Below are 25,346 nucleotides of genomic sequence, written 5' to 3'. Positions count from 1 at the left end.
GCAGCCACCTGTGTACATGCCTGATGTGTGACTGCAAAGAAAGTGAAAAAAATAATGTTTACTGGAGTGTATTTTACTTTGTTGCTCCTAGACAGTACACTGCCCTTACACAAACTATAGCAATCTTTGTACATCTCTGAGGTTTATGAGAAAAGTAAAAGAAAATATCCACGCTGTCCCCAGCTGAAACACAAGCTATAATGATCTCCTGTACACACCTCTAAGTATTGACTGTGATGAAAACTAAAAAAGTAATCACAACACAATTTCCAGTCCCCCCACATCACATACAGGAGCTTTCTTTACACAGAAATCTGGGCAGGGCTGGTTTTAGAATGGATGCAGCTGAGAACAGGTGCCATTATTAGCTTTATCGTAATAGGTGATATCACAGCCCTGTTCAAGTTAGAGAGAGTAATCAGAAAATTAATACATTTTTTTTCCTCATTTTTCTTCAAGCAGCAACAGCTTTTGTGAAGCCCCGGCATGTTCAAGTATATCCATTTATACAGTCTGGGGAATGAGGGCCACCAGACTTCTAGATAATCTATGTATCTGAATTTTCTAGGATATATCTTGCGGCTTACTTTTGAAATATAATTACTTGTTAGCTGCATTTTTACCGATTCCCAAAAGAAAATAATGTTATGTGTTCTGACATTATTGGGTGTGTGAACAAATAAAAATCGGTGATTTTTTTTTTTTTTTTACACACACACAAGCCATAGCAATACTAATTTTGTACTTATTTCAACAAACAGGAATTCATTGCACGACACTGGTACTGCCACACTAGACAGGTGACTGCAGTTTAGCAGTAGGAGTAAGTCACTTTTATATACCTCATTGAGAAGTAATGCATACATGTTACTTTCCCTGATTTCACAGACCTTCCCTGATTTTGTGCATAATTTTTCTCTGTCCTTTGTAAAAAGTTTGATTTGCTGATAAATTATTCAGGATTATAGACAGTCAATGATGCAAAAGATGTTATTCTATTACCTTTTAAGTGAGAGTACTAGTTAAAATGTGGTCCTGATTTTTGAGCCTTCATTCTGCTATTATTTTTGTCACTGCACTGAATTCTTCAGCAAAGAAGTTGAGTTATAATATCTGGTTTTCAGCCAGTATTTACAAAACTTCCTGAAAGACAAAAAAATATTCCAGAAGATTAGAAGCATCAGCTCCTCTTAAAATCCAATGTTTGAGCTGAAATCAGTCACTCTGAGTTGCGGACCTCTCCAGTGCTTACTTTGCTCATGTTCATTATCACATTTATTTATCCTAACAGGTTCATAACACAGCCATGTTCAGGTTAAAGAGTGTACTCAGAAAATAAAAATGTTATCTCCTTATTTTCCCCAAGCAGTAGCATCTGTGGGGCCAACACACAGACAAAAATGATTAAGGCCCTCCCCCCTGCAGCCATGGATATTGTAGGTACCTAAAGCGGGCTATGTTGTTAGTTTTAATGGAGAGAATATCCACCAGCAGGGTTTACCTAAGCCAGGAGCACTGTATCAATGGTAAAACACAATGGAATTATGAACCTGTTACTTGATAAAACACTGTTACTATAATCAGAAATATCTGTGAATTTTAAAGGACATATAGTGAATATATAAAAAGTGTACACGCCCCTGTTAAAATGCCAGGTTTTGCGATATAAAAAAATGAGACCACAATAAGTCATTTCAAAACTTATCCCACCTTTAATGTGACCTAGAACCTGTACAATTCAACTGAAAAACAAAGAAATCTGTTAGGGGGAAAATATAAAAAACGTACAATAAGCTGGTTGCATAAGTGTGCACACCCTTAAACTAATACTTTGTTGAAACATATCAACAGTGAACAGAAGGCAGCAGTAAAAGTGTTTTACATACTTTTCTATTTATTTTAGAATATTTTACAAATAACATATCTATGAGAATGTGACACAATTAGGAGTACTGTTTAGATGTTACTCTTCTACATTTATTAAGCATGTGCATATATATATACATATGTATATATATATATATATATATATATATAAAACGCTACTTCTCTAAGCGCACTCTATACAATGGTCTAATTGCTTTATGGTAGCTTTTAGTTATGACAAGTAATTCATTTTACTGGAGCTCCTTGAAAATAAGCTTAACCAGTGATGTGTATCTTTCACAAATTTGTGTTATTCATGAAAAGTTCCGATAGTAATATTTTTTCAGTTTTCTTTTGTTTTGGAGAACTTTATTTTTCTGTACTCTTTGATTAGCCAGTTTGGGCAACAGCCTCATTGTTCTATATTGTATTTGCTTTACGTATGCCAGTCACACCGCAGGCAAGCTAGCACTATAAATAATAATAATATGGTACCCACGTGGTCACAGTAGGATTGCTGGACAAAGATGATTTTTACCCACTACTCCTAGGGTTGCCACCTTTCCAAATACCCAAAGTGGGACATTTGTGCTACAAACATCAGATTTTGCAGGGCAAAACATACCCAGGCCAGTACAAAGGACAGAACTTCAGTTTTTGCCTAAATAAAAGTTTATTCTTGTAGCATTTTAGTTCCTTATTCTGTTTCTTATAACATTTAGGTGTTTCAGATACAGAATAACTGTTTCATGCAACTATTACATAAAATATAGAAAATAATTTTGTCCTAAAATCTCAGGACATTTGCCATTTTTTCCACTTAATTTGCAGGACATAACTGCCCAAAGAGGGACTGTCCCTCGCAAAGTGGGACAGGTGGTAACCCTAACTACTCCTGCTAGTTCTGCGCTAGAATAATGTAGTGGCATACACCAGAGAATGGCGACAGAATATTAGTTTAATTTTCATCTGTCAGTTATTTTGACCAGTTTTGTAGTTATCTACCATCTGACGTATTTACTAACAGAACAAACACATTAACACAACTATTCTGTTAAATCTCCTCACATTATCTTAAGGAAAGAAAATTAAATGCAGGTATCTGAAATTCAACAGCAAAGAGAAAGGGGGAAGATATTCTGTTGTGTGTCATCAGTCTGTAAAATAAACTAGGCGCGATTAAAAAAGAAAAATACACAAGTACTGAACTGCTTCTTTGGTATTTTTCCAGTCTTTTCCTCCAGCCAGGCTGTTCCTGAAAGTCACCATCTTCAGACAACTGGCTTCTCACCGAAGCATACCCAACAAACGCTTTACACTCCTCCACCTCATAAACCCACTCAAGCGAATTATTTGAAGAATACTTGGCCTGAATGTTTCCTTATAGTGACTCATGCCTGCTGCCAACTCGTATCTCTCTCTCTTTGTGCTGTAACATGCACTACGCTACTTTTATATAAGAAACAGCAAGTCGGTTACATCGCTTTTGCACAAGTAGCTTTAATTAAATAAAATAAGTCTGCTAATCTTAACTCACTTGGCAGTTATAAACACAACGATTAGTTACATTCATTTGCATGACTTACGGAAAAAGGAGGTAACTACTCTTATTATGGAAATATTTCGAATGCCAACATTTACAAACACGCTCTAGAAACCAAGACTGTCAAACCTTTCAGACACTACCACACCTCCATCACCCATCTACTAAACACAGTTCTAGACCTTGCAAACCTTAACATTAATTCTGCATCTTTATTGGTTAGACCCTGACATTTCGATAGCCAATTACAGTCTACACGTTCCGCACAGTTGTCGCAGAGTCTTGCTAATACCGCCCTATCTACAACCCGTATTGTTCAATCCTATTTTCGTAGTGGTTGTGGCGAGCACCGATACAATTATTATAGGACAAGACTAACGTCGTTCATTTTGGGACCCAGCCTGCTTTCTGCATTTGATTGGCCAAAATATTCCGTCTTTCATTACTCCCTGGCACTTACGTCGTGGCGTGTTTTGACTACGTTGGGAAGGGAAAGAAGGAGGCGGGCTTTATTTTTATGTGTTTTTATTTATTTCTTTGTTTCAAACAAAAAAAAGAGAATAATAAGCTTTTGAAAATTGGGTTTGATAGAACGCGAGAGAAGGAGATTCCTACCGTATATACATCATCCGTACCGAAAGACGGAGAAGGACGGGGGTCTACAACAGCTGAGAAACGGAGGACAGAAGGGGGACGCTGCGGCCGCTGCCGTTCCCGAGGAGCGAGGGAGGATGAAGCGGCGCAATGCGGATTGCAGTAAGCTCCGCCGGCCGGTGAAAAGGAACCGGATAACCGAAGGCATATATGGCAGGTAAGGGAGAGAGAAAGAATACCGTTTGGTTTTTGGATGAGGGCCTATTACGCTTGGTGTCTGCTTTGGACCTAATGCTACTTGTTAGTGCACATACATACTTTCTTTTGCATCTCTTGTTGTCATTTAGTGTTTTTGCTTAGGCCCCTGTGTTGAAAGTAGCTGGTCTACTTCACAAGTGATTTGTACATAAAACCGAAATATTTATTTATTTGACGTATCGATGGTGATGTGCATGTATCTTGATTTTGTTCTGCCACTTTTGCAGACTGGCAAGTAAAGCGATTTCATTTAACCACAGTGCATTTGTGCAACAAAGCCTCCCTGGCATGTTACTAAGTGTATGTTTGGCAACACCGTATATGCAGACCACATGCTTGAATACTTTTTTAAGTTTCTTACCCCCGGTAGCTTATTCGTGTACAGCTAATTGCAGAATGGCTATTGTAATGCTAGATAAATACAGTGGGTACTGTATTACAGCCATATGTTTGGAGGAGTACTGCCACTTTGAGGTGGCAACCATGAGTTTGTGTTTAACCTACACGTTTTCTGCTTTAAAATGTTTTGATTATGTCACACCGAATAACGTTTCTACCGCAACCAGGGTGCATTATTCAAGCAGTATGAAAATTTTGTAAACAATTGATTGTATTGATCTTTAGTACTTGATCTGGTAGTGCTTTGAGTAGCATTTCTAATACTTCAATTTCTGTTGGGTTGTTTCAGATGTGTCCGTTGTTTCAGTGCAGACATTTTAATAAGTTGGCAATATACTGATGAAGCGGTATGTGCCAACTTGTGTGTACTTTAAAGAGGTTATATGTAGGTGTCTGTGCTGCTGAGTGTGCAGATTCACTTGTACTGTTGCTTTTTAAACTCCACTGTCACGTTTTTTTTTCTTGTCCTTTATGCTGTGCTGCTTATGTTGTACTTGGGTTTTTGACTGTCTCTCATTGAGTATAGATGTTTGTATGGTCAGGTTACTGGTGCATTTTTGGGTCTTTAGCTTGCAGCTTTATCTGCAAATTGAATATGCTGTTCTGTGTTAGTCAGTTGATTGTCTCAAACTAGAACGATTGAGTATTATGGAGCTACTAATTTATGGTGTTTTCTTTATAATGGGTCAATACTTTATATCCTAGAGGGACATATGATCTTGTTTTAATTCAATGTATTTGTTGTAGAGTAAATGATAGGGTAATGTGTAGTGACTAGGGGAAATTTAGCCAGGCCACCAGAGAACTTTGTCTCCTTTTTTTCAATACATATTGTGGCATCTTTTACAGCCACTTGAGCTACCACCAAGTTAGGCAGGTGGAACTTTTAGCTTAGTCTCATCCAAAGGACAGAACACTCCAGTGTGGTATAAGAAGGGGTGCCCTCCAAAGTGTCAGTGTTTGGAAGATAATCCAAGTGCCTAGTTAGGGAATAGAAATGCTACAGCCCCTCTGATCTAGCACCAAAGCTGACCATGCTACCTGTGAGCCATTAATGGTGTTGCTTTACCTATTAACTAAATAAATAGTCATGGAGAACTGTTTACATTTTTGTTCTAACTGGTTGATACCCTTATCCTTGCCAAGGAAGGAGGGGATGCCTTTTTATTGAGCAAAATTGTGTAACAGAAGTGGGTGTTCTTATTCAGGACGTTTTTAGGAACTGGCATTCTGTAATGTGTGGGGGTAGAAACAGCTCTTCTAGTATTAAGCTGTCATTGCATAGTGTTCATCTAATATAGGTTTGTCTTAAAGTGTGAGTTTGTGTAGTAGTGGCCACCAGAAGTGCGAAAGTGCTGTGTGTGTTTTGGTACCAGGTACAATTAGTAAGTTTATTTATCCCCCCCCCCCCCCCCTGTATAAATGCTTATGGTTTTTGTAAGTAAGGTGAGGAATATCTTTTTTTGCAGTAAGGTGAGGAATGTCTTTTTGCAGTAAAGCAGCCGGGTTTTAGTCAAAGGACACTAGGTTTATTGCAGAAAGTTTTGTCCTGTATTTAAAAATATTTGTCTTGTTTACATTTCATAATTACTAGAGTCCAACATTTTAGTACATTTTTTTCCTGGTGGTGGTGAGTTTTATTGAATGTTTTTAAAGCCACACTTTACATGGCAGACAACCAAACAGTTTGTGTTAGTTATATTTCAGTGCACACTATTGGCTTTCACTAAAATGTTGCTTATGTTAAAATAACTGGAGCCTAGCTTCCGTTGAAGATGTTTTGCTAAGGCACTGTTAATGTGTTTTAGTGGAGTGCAATTCTGTGCTGCATACAAAAGAGTATTTAAAATTTGGAATGGTGAGTGGAAAATTGTGTTGGAGTGAGAAAATATGATGATCAGAATCCTGTTTTGTACAGGAGAGTTTTTTTCCTTTATTGGAAAACATGATCTTGAGTTAACATGCTTGCTTTACCATGTTATTTTACGGAAATAATTTGCCTATGGGGGGGCACTGCTTGTTTTACACGGGAGTTGTATTGCTCAGCTTCTTATAATGATAAATGTTTGATTATGCTGTTGAGAATTATTTAACATATAATTTACTAAATTGTAGTAGTTCTTAAAAATGGCATGAGTTAATAAGAGAGAGACACATTTTACATAGCAATTTTAGCCTCTCCTAGGATTGTCTGGAGTCCTTTTAATTGAAGAATGTTCTGTAAAGAAACTCATGGGAAGTGGCACCTGAATCACCACTATTAGCTCAGTGGAGAAACAGCAGATGGTGCTCCTTTTTTTTTTTTTTTAAGAAATCGTGCAAAAGGGTGAATTGGCTGAGCACACTGATGTAATGTTACTGATGTGTAAAACATGTTTTGGTTTTCCATAAATCCTATAAGTGATTTGTCTAGCCAGAAGTTTCGCTGGGGTTCATCTTTGTCTTCAAATTGCAGGTAAACAGTGTACATTTGTCACTGTGTAACAATGTAAATTTGCCACTTGCTTTATTACAAAGTCAGATTAAAATGGGTGATAGAAACCACCACAAGAATGTTGACTTTATTTGAAGCGCTTGCAGATGAATACTTGTATAATAATAATAAAAAAAATCTTTGAAGAATTCCCCATGAATGTCCGCTTACATTTTGGCAATATCACTTGCAGGTTTCTGTGCATGTTTTGGCTGCTTAAGCTATTTCATTTGAGTTTTGGATATACTATGTTTGCGGTCATTAGAAATTATGCATTCCTTTTCGAGTTTTCCTTTTTGCAACCGGTCTTTAACTGGCAAGTCAGATTGCACTGTATTGCTCTTTGGAGTGCGAGTGACTTCGCTGTTTAATTTTCTGGTCAGTAAGCATGCCATGCAGATTACACACTTTTTTATATTTTGAAAGCAGTGGCATAAAATGAGACAAGTACATCTGGATTACAATATAATAGAAACAACTTTAATGAAAAATGTAGTTTATGAAACGTGGAGTGTGTGTTTGTTCATATAGGTATGTGTAGATTAAAGAATATCCAAACCAACTAATAATGAAAAGTAAATTCTTACAGTTGCTCCCTTGCAACTTTACTGTCTGACATCAGAGAGAGGGCAAATTGTGTGTTTTCAATACTTTGTGCCAACAACAGCTTGTAGATGTTTTGATTTCGATTCAAATGAACATAACACACATATGGTTTCCAGTTGTATACTTGAATGCTGACATGAGCATAACTAATGATATAGAGCCAGAAAGCTCGAAGAATGTTAGCCTCAAACAGAATAAAACAAAAACATTGAAATAGAAAAACACTTGCAGGGGGAAGCCCCCCCCCCATAATATCTGCTAATTATATATAATAACTTCGAGATCTCACCACAATGAGGAAAGGAGCACTGCTTGGTGGGGATCCTGCACGATACTAGTCTTCTCTTTTCAGTGTTTGTCTTCAGACTGATATTTATTTGTGCTCATGTGAGCATATGACAGGGAAACTGTGTTGGGGGTGTTGCAAATATCCAGCTGTGACATTGTATGCATAAAATAAGTTGGGCTATTTCATGCATATATTGCATTTTACCTTTTGTAATACTGCATTTGTAAGTATTGGCTTTTTTTTTTCTTTTACCAAAGTGTGTTTGACTCAGAGAAGGCCCAACAAGGTGTAGAACCCGTTTTTCAACAGAGGCCCAGGGAGACGAGTTTAGTGGTACGAATGTAATACAAGATACATTGCTAGTTAACACAGGTAAATTGAACATCTGTGTCATCTTTGACACTGTATTAGAAAATGAAACGTAGCATATTAAACTGGTTCACATTACCTGAAAGCATATTGAGTAAAAGTATACAATCACACTGATGAAAGTACAGTCTGGTACGACCATAATATATTGAAATGGAATATATTGTAACAATTTGTAGTGGGACCAGTTGTAAATGTGGATTTGTATGAGTAAATCTATAGGTTTTTTTTTTTTTTTTTTTTTTTTTAAATCCACTTGAATGCAGGTATTTCAGGTTGCATTAGGATAATGTACCCTTGAGGGAGTTGAGTAGCAAGTTATAGGTGCAGGTGTTCTGGACATTGTGTCATTTTAGTCTGAGTAGAGCATAGCAGTAGTTTAGAGACTTGATTATATTAAGGCCCAAACGTTTTGAGGGTGAAAGGCTTGGGAAAGATGTTTTAAGGGAGAGGATTGTTAGCGTGGTAAGGAACAGTAGCATAGCCAGGAGTCCCTGAGCCAAGTTTGGATACGTTGGTGTCAGGTGGTCTATGAAAAGTCTTTTATTTTTAATGGTATACCTGGAATGTTTTACTGCTGCAATAAAACTTGCCTCCTCTCATAGTTTTAGCCTTTGACTGGGTTAGTCCCATGAGAATAATGACGTCTTTTTAGAGGGGAAACCTAAGGTGGTAATACTAATAGGGGAAATTTGGCTAGGACATCAGGATTTTCTCATCTTTTTCACTTAATGTTATAGGATCTTTACATCCACTTGAGTGGTCACCTCCAACTAAGACCTCTGTTTTAATAACGTCTCTGAAGGATGACACCCCAGAATGTAACAGCCCCCTGCTGGACAGCAGTGTCAGTATTCCATCTTCCCAGTGTGTGAGTAGGACACACACCTGTTCACAGCAAAAGCAAGTGTGCAACTTGTCTAGTATTTTGCAGACTTCGGTAGTTGAGTTTGAAACTGTTAATCTTTGTTTTTTTGTAAATTAGGTAAAAGTACACCCTGTTAGGCAACTTCTAGGTAAAACTTTATGGCTGTTGGGTCTGTCTGCTAAAGTGTGTAAATTCTTTGAGATTAGGCATTGTAAATTACTGATCAGCTGAATAAAGTGGAGTAAAAGTAGTAGATTTTGCAGTACTTGCTAACTTTTTTTTTTTTTTTTTTACTTTTTTTATTATGGTTATGGTATTGACTGTTTGTTTTTTGAAACTCCATTCAAATGATCAAATGTGTGCAATGATCCTGCTGTTATAAGACTCAATGCAAATGTTTCTGTGGTGGTTTTCTTGCTGATGTTCATGTACTGGGGAGACTCCATTGGACAGATGGTCTTTTTTTGTTGTTCCTTGACCTTGTTCAGAAGAGCTTGTTGACCAAGTGTTTTGCTGTGAGTTTCATCTCTCAGATTTGGTGTTTTGAGCCTGCCAGCAACCATGTACTCTACCTTCCAATTTACCCAAGTTGTTCAAAACTTTACCACTTAGTAAAACTTAAGTAGTGACATTTGGTAACCAGGAAAGTCTGACTGGGTCTGAAACCCATGTTCAGCAGAGGCCTAGGGAGAAAAGCTCCAACAGTGATTTAAAAAAAAAAATACATCAAAATTATACACACAGTCAAATTGTATAGCATTGGGCAGATGCAAGAGTTACAGTAAGGTATAGTGTGCATACTAAATTACATTAGGCAGCAAAAAGATTAACACAAGATTTGTTTTATTTATGTATTTTAAAGAATCTGTAGTAGATTGGATAATAGACAGAACCATTTTTTTTTGCATTCGTCTAATGGAGAGGAAAAGGTTAATCTTTAGTACAAGTGAATGGAGTAATGAAGGCAGAAGTAAGTGATGCTAACGGTAAGGATTAGTTGTTAGTGGGATTGTGAGATGTATTTAGAAATTTTAGAGATGATGGAAAACTGATGTATGGGAGTGAAAGGAGAAAGTTAGTAGGAGGGTAGGGGAAAAAGAGGAGAGAGAGAGAGAGAAAAAGGAAGGTGAGGAATAGTTTGTTTTTTGTTTAGGGCAGAGACAGATCCAGAAGTTAAATGGGTAGTTTTTTAGGGTAAGCCTAAACTTTTTGGTATTGTCTATGCTGGTAGTATTGTTAAGTTATTCATAGATTGGCTGTGGTATAGGAGTACAGAGACTGGTCGGCTGTCTTTTTTTTTTTTTTTTTTTTTTTTTTTTTTGGGGTTTGTATATGTCTTGAGTAGTCTGCAGAATGGAGATTTCTGGTGGGAATGTGGGTATGAATAGATTTTAAGGAAGGACAGCTGTTGGTTCATAGGTAGGTACTAGGCTATCGGCCATAGGAACCATACAAGCCTAGCCAAAAAATGTACCATGGCTTTCGCTACCCAAGAAAATTATTTTCCTGTGCCCCTGTCGAGCAGAGCCACAGAAGTGATCCCTGGGGTGAATTTCCCATTTCCCATCCAATCATCAAGATTTTTCTTGAGTGCTAATGATGAGCTCTGTTTGACATAGGTAGTCTGTTACAGAGTATGGGAAGTCTCTGGGACAGGAATCTATCCCTCCAGCATGTTCTGTTTATTGTGGTGACAAGGTTTAGGTCCCTAGAGCATGTAGCTCGGAGGGATTGGGATTTCTTTAAGTGGAGCATGTCCAACAGCTCTGAGTTTGTATGTTGGGCAGAGATCGCCCCTGAGTAGGCGATATGCGATGGAGTAAAGCTGTAGTTTTTTGAGACTTGTCTGCATAGGGCATCTGTTTGAGGCCAGTAATCCTCTTTGTGAGGTATTTCTGTGGTCTTTACAGTTGTTGTAGATGTCTTGTGAGGTGCATACCAAAAAGGGCGTTTTACTCTATAATGGGTCTAATGAGTGATGAATAGAGGGGAACAATGACCTCCCTTTTTTTTCTGGATGTGAATCCTTTTGTGATGAGATGAGCCACGTAGAAGGATTTCCATGAGCCACGTAGAAGGATTTCCTGACCACTGTGGCGAAGTGATTATCAAAGGCGAGACTACTGTCCACCTGTGTCCTAAGGTCTCTTATCACATTTTCGGCATTAAGTAGACTACCAGCTATGTGGTAGTTCATGGTGCAGAGTTTTTACCAAAGGGGGTGACAGTATACTTTTTGGCATTGAGCTTCAGGCCATGGCTTTGACACCAGGTATCTGTCTCAGTGAGGCCATTTTGTAGTTTGTCCACATCATTAGGAGTTTCGATTATGGCTCCTAGTTTGCAGTTATCTGCAAACTTTGTTAGCCAAAGACCTTCTGTGTTGGCCTGCACTTCAGAGAAGTAGATATCAAACAGGAGAGGACCCAGGACTGAACCCTGTGGTACTCCACTTGTCACTGGTCTGATGTCTGATTTGGAATCCTCTACTTTCACAGTGTGGTTTCTGTCCATGAGCCAGTTGGCAACGCATCTTGTGACATAGGGGTTTATACCTAGTTTAGTTATCTTATCTATAATTCCAGAGTGGGGGGATGGTGTCGAAAGCCTTGGCGAGGTCTAGATAAGCTGTGTGAACCATTTTACCCTCATCTATGGCTTTGGTGACTGCTTCAAAGAAGTCCATCTGGTTTAGGAGACATGATCGGCCTTTTACAAATCCAAACTGGGTAGGGTCCAGAGTTTGGAGATTACCAATGTCCAGAGTTCCACGATGATAATATGTTCCATGGCCTTGCAGACCAGGCTCGTCAGGCTAATGGAGCGGTAGTTCCCGGGGTCCATCATGGCTCCCCCTTTGTGGAGTGGGATAATAGTCGCTGTGCGCCATTCAGTGGGTACAAAGCCTGAGGTGAGGCTATGATTGAACACGGTACTTAGGTTGGGTGCCAGTTCATTGTGTAGTTCGTGTAGAATGCAGCCTGGGGTATTGTCCGGTCCCATGGATGCTGTTCTTGGCTTTGGAGAGTGTGTTTTTTACCTGTGCAGCCGTGATTATAGGAACTTTGCATTCTTCCGGTATAGAGATGGGCCCTCTAGGGGGTGAGAGGGAGGTAAAGTTAGCACTGAACCTGTATATTTAGTGCCATTGTGCTGTAACTCAGCAGATCTGAGCGTTCCCATTTAGATTCTTGACATAGCTATAGAATGCTTTGTGGTTGTCTTTACAGTCAGTGGCAATTTTGTTTTCGTAACTAGCTTTGGAGGATTTTATGAGGGATCTCTACTTCTTACTGAGGTTGACCAGGGAGTTCCTCCAGTCATGGGACTTTACTTCTTTTTTTTCTTTGCAACAGTTTCTTTCTTCTGTTTCTTTCTTCTGTTGTAGAGTTGGTTTGTATATTAGTTTTAGTGCAATTGTAAGTTGTAGGTAGTCCAGATAGTGGAGGAATTCTAGCCAGTTTACCTCTTTGATGGCATTTCAGTGGTGGGAGCGGTATGTTGAGCCTGTAGTAAATCTAGTGATTTTGGAGTAACAGTACTGAGGTTTGGATTTTGAGTGTGATGTGTAGATTAGTAAAAATGGGATCACCGTAGAGTAGAGAGAGGATCAAGTGGGTATTGCTAGTGCCTTTTTGGTGTTTGTATCCATTTATGTCTATAAAGCCTTGCCAGTTTGAAGGAGTTTAATAGTACGTCAAATGTAAATTTGTCTGTGGTGATACCCAGTAGCTTAGCTCTTGTTACAATTCCAATTTCTGTGTTTTGGGAGTAGATTCTGAATTTGGATGTGAATGTTTTAGGGGTGAAGTGGAGGTTTAGTTTTGTAGGGTTCAGCAGTAGTTGTGTCGTTTAGCCACAATTCTATTGAGGTAAGGCGTTGCCTGTTTTTTGCAAAAGGTCAGGTATGTTAGAGGAGGAAATGATGGTGGAATCATCGGCGTATTGGTGTGCTATGGTGGCAGGTGGTGTGCAGATTGATGAATGTATTTAAGAGGAAGGGGAGAAAGAGGTATTGTCCTTATCTGTTTTGAAGGGGAATGGGATTCTTAACAGAATTTGTACTAGAGTTGCAGCCTATGACTAATTTAGCTGTGCTGTCAATGAAGTGGGTATTAAACATATTAGCCCCTTTGTTGTATTGTCTCTCTAGAGAAGGGTTTTGTGTGGACCTGGGGGTAAGAAGTGATGAGATGGCTTTCCAGAAAACTTTTGGGTTATTTTTATGGTTGGCTAATTGCTGTGAAAGTTTTTGTCGGTGTTCACTATTTATTTTTTTTTTTTTAGGTTTGTTGCATAGCTGCTTGTAGTTTTGGAGATTAGTATAATTTCTGTTTTAAAGTAACCATTATGCTTTCATACCCATGGCTTCTAAAAGTGCCCAAATTTTTACTCTGTCACATTTGCACACTTGATCCTAATGACAGGAGAAGTCTCCTTAATGCCAAAGATTACTTTTGGATGGAGTGAATTTTACCAAACCCAATGCAGTAACACTTATACCAGCTGTCTTGCTAGATATCCAAAACCACTTGTCTAATTCTCAAAGCAGTCCTACCTTGAATGATAAATGAGCTGTGGACTTTTCTTTTTTTTTCCTCAAAGTAAGATACTGCTTAAGCAATAAAAATAAAAGTCCACATTCCAGAAGACAGTACCATGTATGTTGGCATACATTGAATGGATAATTGCTATCCCCACCTAAGTGTTCATGTGTAGCAGTCTGTCTAGAATTCAGTTAACCTTCTTTACACCCAAATGTTTTTGCAGAAGTTTGCTGCTTTGCTGTTATCACCTTAATTTTCCTATAGAATGTTTCTCTCTTCTCCCCGAGAAAGTACTTGAATAAAGAATTAAGCTTGTGGTTCTTCAGAGGCAGATGTTGTTGTCTTTCAGTGTTTTAAACTTTTGTGGTAATGCTGTCTTAACTCGTGCAATATCTTTGTCTGGAGCAAACTGCTCCAAAAATGTGGACGGAGGCGATTCCCATCCCAAAATGCAGTAGGTTATCCAAAATCTCAGAATATAGTCTCACTGCTGCTTTCTTGACAAACTGCTTGGAAGCTGTTTACAATCAAGTAGCTAATTAGTGCTACCAGTATGACCTGTTGCTCCACTTGAGTTTATTAAAGGGAGGAGCACCCAGACAACATAGTACAGAGGAATACAGTCACATCTTTGATTGTAGCCAAAGTGTGCATTCGAGAAACTTTACCTGGAGTGAATCGGATAACGCAAGAAGTGAGTTGTGATAGAGACCCTGTCAACTTAATAATGTATGGAGCTGTTTTTCTGTAGGTAGTGGTGTAGCAATGTATTGTTGCAACTTTTGAAAGTCTTGTATCTACTCTTAATGCAAACAGGCCGAAGTCTGATTTTGAGACGCTTTAAAAAGCTGTTAATGGTTCACTCTTATCTTGCTGTGTGATAGTAAAGAAATCTACACCTTGAAATGTCTGAATATTTCAGACTTGCTGTTATGCTTTAGAACAAGACCTTTAGCTTAACAGTGTTAAAAGGTGGTTAACACTTTAAGCAGATCGTTGATCATATCCAGCTTGTGTGAGAAGTGGATACCAAGAAACTCGCCTTGAGCAAAGCTTGAGAGGTGAATCTTGTCATCCTTGTCGAACACACACAAAGGTTATAATTGGTGAGCCCTGCATATAGCTTTATTTGCTCCATGTGCTACCAGTTGCAGGGGAAAAAAGTGCAAGTGTGTGAAATGTTTTACCTGTTTTTTTCAAAGCCTTTAAATACAATAAAGCACTCTAATATTGTCCGAGATATGCTAGGCTAATGATCACCATGGCCCTTAAGTCTAGCTATACAACCCAACCCAATTGTGTTCCTATGTGCATGGTCATTTATTAGGAAGGGTATGTTTAGGTTTCTAGAGGTTATGGGCGGTCAGACATGGGGGCCAGACCTGGAGTGAATTTCCAATTTCCTATCCATTTGTCAAGGTTACACTTGAATTGGGTTGGGGATGGGCTCTGCTTCACATGGATGGGATGGTTTAAATCCTTTTTATCTAGTGGCTCTGATGCTATTTGTGTTGCGGATGTGCTAAAAGTCTTTCCGAGATGGATCGGAAGATGCCTTGTATGCCAGGTATAGATTGCCTCTCTAACCTGGAGATGGCATATAGAGATAAAAGTTCATAGATTAGTACTAGGCTAAGTACTCTTATGGGCCATGTTAAGACTAGAAAGTACACCTATGCCCTATTTTGAATCCAGCACCATCTTACTTGGAGTAGTGTATCAACCTGCCAGACCACACAGCCAGTTAGTACTAGGTCCCTTGTGGACCACTGTAAGACTAGTCAATTTCCCTTGGTGAGAATCAAGCCCTGTACCTCTGTCTGTGAGGTAAACGCATCAACCATTATGCCAATCCCTATATAATAGCAATATATGGCTTTATTGATTCGTATAGGATAATGTATTATACTGACAGCAGACAAAAATTACTTGAAGCTCTGTCGACTGGCTTAAAGGTTGTTTGATACTTTTGTGACGAGTGAAGTTTTTTTAAAAGCTACTTTACCTTCTGCCACTGTTCTTTAATCTGTTTGCTATTAAGACAATGCTTAGCTGTGCTTTAAAAGGCTTTTAAGCACCCCAGGTGCTGTTAAGGTAAAGTCTTGAACTATGGATGTGCCCCCCTTCCCCCCCAAAAACGTGATTTTTGGACCATTAACCGAGCACCCTTCTTTCTTGTATCAGAAGGGTGCTTATCTTTTCTCCTGAAATTTGGAGCATCAGCATGGCATTTTATATCTTACTTGTGATAATGGTAGGAGTAAATTGACAGGTGCATTTATTGACTTCATCATAAACTGTTCTTCTAGTTTTGATTCCTTCACTTACAGAACACCGACTGACTTAATGGTACATGGAGTCGGACTTCTCTCATGAGGTGTGGTCTTCTGCCCCATTTGGTTTGTCCTTTTGAGAAAATTAGTACCAAGTTGGTCAAAGTTTAAACTCCTTAAATTTTCTGCAGATGGTCTATTATTCTTTGGAGCTGTCATAATATTGAACACATGCTGTCAAATGGCCAAACTGTTCGCATTAATAGCAAAGTCTGAAATTTAATTCCTGCATTGTCCCCTCAGTTAGACGTTGCCCGTTTGATTCTCAGTTAGAGCGTCTTCTGTGTGGCTACATGCGTGAATGGGCGTTCCTTCGTTGAAGGTTGTACGTTAGACCCGGCAAGCCAGCACATAAAAATCTACTGCCAGTCGTTAGCGAACCGGAGTTCTGCTGTGGCGACCCCTAACCGGGAAAAGCCGAAAGACACAACATGGCTGGTTTTAAAGCACTCACTTCTGTTAAAGAACACTAGTTTAAGAGAACAACTTTCAATAAAAACCTGTATTTCATGCTCCTTTATATCTTGGAATGAAACACCACTGCAACATTCTCAAGCATATTGGCTTTCAGTTGCAACAAACTGAGCTCTTAGTGGGCGCACTTAAAGCACTGTAATAAGAACCAAACTGCCATTTCACTCCTATGCAATCAATAGTATGATACTCCATAAGACTAAAATTAACCTTACCTTCATCGGTCATGCATTCTTCTTCCTGGGCCCCAGACTATGGGATGTATTCTCCAGCAACATTACAAACTGCTACTCAATTAGAATTCAGCATAAAATTAGTAGAAAATCATACTAAGTGCAACTGTTGCTGTTTTTGAACAGCCTAGGTTGCATGAGCAGAATATTCATCATTGCTTTCTCTGATACACCCTATTTATTTATTTTTTAATCTTTCACTTGTGTGGATGTATGCAACTGTGTGTTAACTACTTTTTAGTACAATCCAATACTATTTTTCTACTGTTTGTGTTTTTATTACATTTTGACAACATTGAGTGTTACTCTGGCATGGTATGTGTCTTAAGTTTTGTATATTGTAATGTATTGGTGTCGGGTCATGTTTATTTAGCAATATCTTTTCTGGGATTTGTCGGAAGACTATAAATTTGGGAGCAGCCCTCTGCCCTTGTTAAACTAAAATTCCTCTGCTACCTCCCACCATTCAGGTCTCTGCAGTGACAGATTTGTTCAGTGAGGGTCTTCAAAACTCCGTTTATGGTGGATGGTATTAATGATCCAGGGTTCATTATGCCATTAGAAGTACTGGGATAAACACGCTTCTTTCTGAAGGAGCTTATCCATATTGCTGTTTAAACATTTATCTCCTGGGCATCCCTTACATGCCCAGGTCTCCTCTATTTACAGTTGTGGCGTATATATTTGTCATAAATGGCTGTCCAGCAGACTACATTCAGCACCTGTACCTGTCTGAAGGATAATTCCATTTTTGTGACTGTTACCTCCAGCAGGTGGAAACTTAGTGTCATCCTGAGGAGAAAAGAGCTTTAATTTAGGCACTTCATTCTGCCTCACATTTTTGTTTGAAAGTGGGTGAAGCTGGAACATTTCTAAAAATTGTTTTACTTTAAGCTGCTGTTCTTTTCTAGTCAATGATGGGTCTCCTCCTTTTGATGAACATGAAATAAGATGTTTGCAGTCTGTATATCCAACATGAGAGTTGTAGTGCTTATTTTTGTTGCAATTCACAACGCAGGGAAAGCCAGCAGTAAAATTTTACTAAGTGCATTCATCCTAATGTAAAAAGGAACGTAACAATCTTTCAGACTTAAATTTTATATGAAGTTTCTAACACAGTGTGATCAGTTGTCCTAGATAAACCAATGATAACACTGTCACTAATGTTGGATAATTAAATACATCAGAAGTGTAAAAAAAAAAATGAACTGGAAAATTACACTCTTGTGTTTTGCATGTCCTGTACCGTAAGCGTTTAAAGTTCCCTGCATTTAAGCAGGGAGCTTTATTGCTTGACAGCCTCAGCTGCCATAAAGTTGCTTTGTTAGACTTTATTTTTATAATCACAGCCCCTTGGATCCAAATGTACTTTCTCTAATTTAAAAAATAAAAACTTCCAGAAAATCAGCTAAATTGTTCCTAGGTCCTGTTTTAACCTTCTAGTCGTATTGATTTATGTATCCTAACAAACGTAGTGGTGCTACATATACTAAACCCATGGATTCTATGTTTCACAAAGTGTCTAGTTGTGCTGTAATACAGTACATGTCCTAATGTAAATTTAACTACAGGCTTACACAAGGGAAAGTACCCGTCTAGTTTTTCTGTTTTAAGTATTCCTTTTCAGTATTTCTCTTGTATACAAAATTGGGTTCTATTCCTGCATATGTTTAACAGAATTACTAATAAAAACAATGTCTGTCCATATTCCCATTAAAAGGTGTACACTTACCCTTAAAGACCCTGTACATCCTTTTAATGTATATATTTTGCGCACTTTATAAAGAAAGGTGAAAAGCTGTTATACATATTAGAAGTAACGTCCCCATGCAGTGTTTGGTAAAATTTTTTTTTTTTTTTTTTTTTTTTTTATCTGTACAAACTCTTTTTTAAAAAAAAAAAAAAGTTTGATTAAAATCATCTAGTTGTCTGTAGGTCAGTATTGACACTCGATGAACTGACTTCTGGGATGTTTTTCTTGATTAACCTTGGGTGTAAACTAGAATACGGTTACTTGCTGCTCTTTCTTTACAAAACAGCTATTACATTTGCAGTCGCCTGTCTAATATCAGTAAAGTTCACTTTGTATCCAATGTGTCGTAGCACAAAAGTAAAATATCTTAAAGTTAAAGCACATACTGTATTGTTCTTAATACTTTTTCTAGTCTGCACACTACCAAAAATCTAAGAATTAGCACCTTCCTGTAGTAGGAATGTATGTATACAAAGACTGAACTGTGAATACATTTTTCTTCTCCCTTAAAGGGGAAAGCCATCTTTCATGTAAAGTTTTTGTACCAAACGATTTAGCAGGTGATCTAAAATGGAAGTGGCTTCTGTAATTGATCCATTGACAAACTATGGGTCTGAAAGGTGGACTTGAGGTATTTTATGAATCTTGTGTATCCCAAATGAAGCTCCAGTGTGTGTGTGTGTGTGTGTGTGTGTGTGTGTGTGTGTGTGTGTGTGTGTGTGTGTGTTTTTGTGGTACGCAATAAGTAATGCATAGACATTGATGTTTGCTTTAATAGATCAGCTGACCAACTTATAACATTGTATATCCTGCATTATTTAACAATGCTTCAGTAGAAGAAAATATTTTGGTGTACGTGACCACTACCCCCACTCTTAATAGCTTTCATGACGAGTTAAGTATTTCATGTTTAATTCTAGAGCTTCCTTTTCTTTCACCAGTAAATTGTTTATGACCATATTTTTTTTTTCATTTAAACCCAAAAGTATCTGTGCTTTTACAGCCATCAGTAAAGACATGTAGTGTTGGTATAATGACTGGGTTAAACATTTTTTTTTTTTTTTTAAACTTGTCATCAAATTTGACAGTGCAGTAAATATACCAAGTTCAATTTCTGAACATAAGGTCTTAATTGTTTCAAACGATCTACTACATCACCATGTTGTGCCAGAATAAGACGATTCTGTGTCTCCACTTATTTGGGAATCTGTGAAACGGTCTTAACATTTAGAAATGACAAAAGATCAACGGTTCCTGGAGTATTCTTGCACAACTGGCCTGTGCCTTTCCTTTTCGGAAGCTGCTTTTTTTGAATATGTAGTGAATTCTGACGGTCCCCCTGAAATCACTTTGCAGCTTAGTTTATTTTCTCGCTTTTTTTGCCGAATGAGAGGAATGTATGAACAGAGGACACTCTTACATTGTCTAAAAGACATCATTGGAATTCCGGGAACCCGCCCTACTAATGACCATGCTGTCTAACTTCATGGGGGTGGGGTGAAAAGCTACTACCATTCCTATAAGTCCTATGAATCTTCTTTGTTTTATATAATGTTTTTGACCTCTCTCCACTGCATCGGAGATCAACTACTAGTCAATGACTAATGAAATAGAAAATTCTTTTTGCATGCAGTTAAAAGCTTCATTGTGTCTCGCTAGTTTGTAATTTATTTGGATACTAATATTTTAAAAAAATGCTTCAGTTCTTTGTAAATATTGTCTTTTGTTGTAATGCCATTGGGGCATTTGAAAGATCTAGGCTCATTTGACACTGTACGTAAGGTGATGCAAGCCTCAAATGTAGCGTTACAAGACTTGGTGACTGTACATTGACACTAGCCATAAAAATAGAATACCGATGGGAACCGCAGCAACAGAGTTTCATCTGCATACAACTAAAACAAGTGAACAAAATTATGCTCCACAGTGTAGAGAAAACCAGCATTAACATTTTATTAATTTTGTCATAAAATAAAAAGGACTAGAGTTGCAGAAACTTTCTAGATCTGATTATGCACACCTCTAGGGCACACTGAGTTTAATTTCTCTTGAGCCAGTTTAGTTTTCTGTGCTAATGTCTTGACACAGTAGTTAAATTGATCTGTCTCTAGTTTAGGTTTGTCTCCTTTCATGTAGTTGAGATTAGTCCAAATTAAGTTAGTCTTCCTCCCATTCTTTTATTTTGCCCCATGCTGTAGATGTGCCAAACATGTAAGCTTAATGTCCAGAACTGTATTTACTTGTCATAATGTCATTCTTTTTGAAATGGGGTTTTGATACCTTTCATGTAGTTTCTGTAAGGAATTCTGTTAACTAGTGGAGATTTGAAATTGGTTTATCTTTAGAGGTGCAGACCTGTGATCAATGGGAAAGAGTCCTCTAAAGCAGGTTGTTTTAGAGATCAGATTGTAGCCTCACAGACGTTGCCCGTTCGATTTCTCATTTAGAGCATCTTCTGTGTGGAGACATGCGTGAATGGGCGTTCCTTCGTTGAAGGTTGTGCGTTAGGCCTGGCAAGCCAGCACGTAAAACTCTACTGCCAATCATTAGCGGATCGGAGTTCTGCTGTGGTGACCCCTAACCGGGAAAAGCCGAAAGACACAAACAATTATTCATATCAGACTTCTCAAAATTTTTAGGTACCAATAATGAATCTATAGTGAGAGAATTTGAAGGAATCCCTTTTATTTTAGAAAATAAAAAATCTGTCTCAAGGTAAACAAATTTTTAATGGTTTGGCATTTGAAGGACATCTGGCATTTTTATGCTCCATGTATTTTTGTCCAAAGTTATAATTGAAGTTAGGGTTCTTAAATTTGTGTGTGATTTTTGTGTTAAAATGACAGATTTGTGTGATATAAAAAGAGACCCGTGTGTGTATATGTAATTTAAAATATATAGTAATAGCCAGATATTTTCACCAATTTTGAGTACCAGTATAGATTTTAGCTTGTGTCTTTCTTTCTTTGTCTTTCTACTTGTGCATAATTTTGGGCATTATTGAATTCTTCATAAAGTCATACCTCAGTGTAGTGTTTTTGGAAACCTATTAAGAAATGTTAAAGATCTTTATCATTGTGATTTAAAAATTTGCTGTAGTAAAAGTTATCTCTGTTTTTAAGCCATTGCTGTTTAAATCCATTCGGATTCATGGCAAAAATACTCATTAGTTGTACCGTTGTAATGAAAGCAAAGAGCAGAAGTATTTGAGATTTTGAGTCTTAAAATTATTGTGGAGTACGCTTTTAGCACTGTGTTAAGGAAAGTTATGACAGTTGCTGACGTGCAAGAAGCATTGTAAATAAGTGAGAAGAGCAGTTACTAAATTTTATCTAACCATGGAATTGATGATTCTTAACAGGAGGGAAAAAAGTTACTTGCTAACCAACCAGTAGTAGCCAAAAAGGTGGCCAAGAATCAAAAAGGAACTGAAAAAAACGTGTACTTGCAAAGCTGTTTACTCTAAAGTTTAATGCTAAAAGTTTGGAAAGTTAAAGTTCTCGCATGTAAGCTAGCCAGCTGTCATTCTTGAAACTTGCTGATGAAATAGATGTAGATACTTCAGAAGAAATTTGTTTCATTTTATTAAATTAAACTTGGTTCTGTACTCTTGTGTAGTGTGGATATTTAACAGATTGAACTAAGATACTTGTCCACTTAATGACTGCTTGGTTGCATCGCTAGAGTTTGAAAGAAACATTTATTTCAAAAAGTCCATTGGTTTGCAAACTACAATATCCTAAATACCATCCCAAACCATACAGTAGGGTTTACTGTAGCTATTCTGTGTGCTTACCATATAATTTATAATGGGGGCAAACCAAAGATAAGATATTTTTAAGTGGCATTTGCATCTGAAGCAAAGAATAGTAAAGAAATTTAATACAGTTTTTTAAACCTTTCCAGTTCATCTTGGTAACTGTAGGGGATTTTCCTTTTAGAATTTCTGTAAATGTTTGTAATATGGTTACAGACACAAACTCAGGAGAAAATGTTGCCTTTTTCTGAAAGAATTTAAAATGTGGCTAGTAATTTAAAATAAAAGTAACTACGTATTTTAATCACATTTGCATTGGACATTACAGCAGTGTTCTCAAAATGAATTTAAAATAAGTATCTAGTCACATTACCAAGTGCTACTTGTACTCTTGCTGCAAGATGATGCCCCACCGTGACTGCCATTACAGTGTCAGATTGATAGGCATCAGTACTCCAGTCAGAGTAGAGGAAACATAAATTAAAAATTTTCAAAGGTAATTTGAGGGGAATAGAGTTTCGTACAAAGCATCTTCTCCTATGGGCTATTTTGTGGTTAAATGATGTGAAAATTATAAAGTGGCAGTGAAACAATGTTCTTGAATATCTTTATCGACGACAAACATCTCCACTAAGAATGATTAGTAGACATCTGCTTTTCAGGAGTCAGGTCACATGTAACGCTAGTGAAACAATTTGGATAGTAAGGACCAAATTTATTAAACAACGAGTTTTAGCCCTAGCTCTTTCAAAATCACAAATCCTAACCGGACTTCTGAAATGCACTATATAAAAATGGAACTAATAGTATATTTTTCCCTTCCCTTGAGTCGCTCTTTTATATTGAAATATAACCTGACAGATTATTTATTTACTTTTGTTTAGTGGGATAGTCTAACTGGGTGATGGCCCATTTTCAGTGGAGGTCTGGGGAGAAAGTCTCCATAAAAATACAATGTTACAATGAACAATACTTGGGCGAGTATGCAATTTTTAGAGAATTATTGATTTACAAAAAGTTAAGACCAAATTCTTTAGAATTTACAGAGAAAACCAATGCAAAAAAACGTTTAACAGAATATATTTGGAATGGACAGAAATGGAGAACAGTAACATTTTTATACAGATATTGCTTTTGTGACAAATAGTCGGACTAGAGATGTAAAGTAGAGTCAGAGAAGATGTAAAAGCTGTATAGATTAGATCAACTTGTAAATGACAACTTGTTCTTTTACGTCATACATTCAGTTGTTTTAAGTGTAGTGTATGTGATATAGAGGATTAAGAAAAAAGGGGAACAGTCTAGAGGGGAAAAGAGTAGATGGTGAAGTAGAATAAATAGGAAAGGGGGCAAGCTGTAGGGAATAAAAAGTAGACAGAAGGATCAATAGGAGAAGTAAGAAGAGTTGGGGGGGTTAAAAGTAATAGTAAAAATAAAAGGGAAGAAAGCTAAAGAAACGGAGGGAATAAGAATTCAGGGTATACAAAGGGAGAAAAGGTAAAAAGGAAGATGGTAAGTAAAGTCATGAAGAAACGAAAATAGAAGTCAGCCAGGACTAGAACATGAACAGATCCAGTTGCTGCCTAGGTAATCTTTCAACAATGAGAAGTGTTGGGTGTAGTTAAAATGGTCTGAGGGATAGAATTCCAGTCGGCAGCTGTATTGAGGGATTTAGTGACATGGAGAGATTTGGAGGAGGATCTGAGGTTCTTATTGTAGAGTTGAAGCATGAGACGAAGGGCAGGAATTTTATCAGCTTGATATACAAGTTGATGTGAAAAAGAGTTGAGTGTATATTATTTGGTGGGTAATTCAAACCAATTAAATTGCTGCAAGACAGAGCAGTGATGTGTTCTCTGTGAAGAGTTTGTAGCAAATCTTGCAGTTTTATTGTAACAGGTCTCCACTTTTTTTTAGACTTTTCTTACTTAGGTTTGTAAAAATGGTGGATGCGTATAGGAGTAGAGAGAAGATGAGTTCTGGCTATGTCTTGTATTTGTAAGGAAAGGCTTAATTCTGTAAAGAGAACTTAGTCTGTTCATGGTCTGTGCTAGGTGATCGTCAAATTTTAGGTCATCTGTAGATCTAGGCAATCTACTGGCTGACAGATGCAGCAAAAACTTCTTCTCCCCTCTGTCCCCCCCCCCCCATCAGTAAATCAGGATATCCCCAGTACCTGCCACCCCACCCCTTATCTCTAGGGAACAGGTCATCACTGCCCTCTCAAAGGCAAAAAATACAGCCTCCATGGGACCCGATAACATCCCAAGCTGCACCCTATTAAACCAAAGCCTGAGTACCGTCTTTGTTCCAGCCGAGTGGAGGACAGCCACTATCCTACCGTTACACAAAAGTGGAGTGTCCACCGATCCAGGAAATTATAGACCCATCTGCCTAACTAGCCTGATCTGCAAGGCCATGGGACAGATTATCGTGGATGTCATTAACAGGGACAGCCAAACACTCGACTCCACACAGTTTGGCTTTGTCAATCTGGTTGACTTCTTTGAGACAGTCTCCAAAGCTATGGATTAGGGGAAGATGGTGCACACTGCCTACTTTGACCTGGCCAAAGCCTTCAATACTATTCCCCACTCGGGCATAATAAACTCTCTCAACTAGGCTTCAATCCATATGTTACCAGATGGGTAACAAACTGGCTCACTGGTAGAACCCACCTAATCAAAATAGGAGAAGCCACCTCAAGCAGTAGACCCATAACGAGCAGTGTACCCCAGGGATCGGTTTTGGGGCCTCTGTTATTCGGGATATATTTCTTTTGAAGTGCAGGCCAAAACCACTGGGTTATGGGTGACCAAGTTTGCAGATGACTGCAAGCTGGGCGCAGTCATAAATTCCCCAAGTGAAGTGGAAGTCCTCCACAGGGGTCTCACCCAAACAGATGATTGGTGCCAAAAACATGGCCTCAAGCTGAATGCCAAAAAAAGACATCATCCCCTTTGGGGAGAGTGACGTTCCCCACA

The 25,346-nt window shown here is 38.0% G+C and overlaps 1 protein-coding gene across 2 annotated transcripts in view; it reads left to right on the top strand.

The window, feature by feature from the left end:
* The first annotated feature begins 3,853 nt into the window (after positions 1–3,853).
* The window catches only part of MACO1 (macoilin 1), a 1,116,587-nt gene continuing 1,095,094 nt past the window's right edge, over positions 3,854–25,346 (top strand). For both annotated transcript variants that reach the window (XM_044060081.1, XM_044060080.1), the window contains exon 1: positions 3,854–4,220. In XM_044060081.1, the coding sequence (XP_043916016.1) occupies positions 4,141–4,220 (80 nt within the window). In that variant the 5' untranslated portion in view covers positions 3,854–4,140. The remainder of the gene's footprint in view (positions 4,221–25,346) is intronic.

Source organism: Protopterus annectens, chromosome 1.part2 (assembly GCF_019279795.1).
Source record: "Protopterus annectens isolate FY-2018-M chromosome 1.part2, PAN1.0, whole genome shotgun sequence".
In the NCBI taxonomy this organism is placed as follows: Eukaryota; Metazoa; Chordata; order Ceratodontiformes; family Protopteridae; genus Protopterus; species Protopterus annectens.
This window is presented reverse-complemented; position numbering and strand designations above follow the sequence as displayed.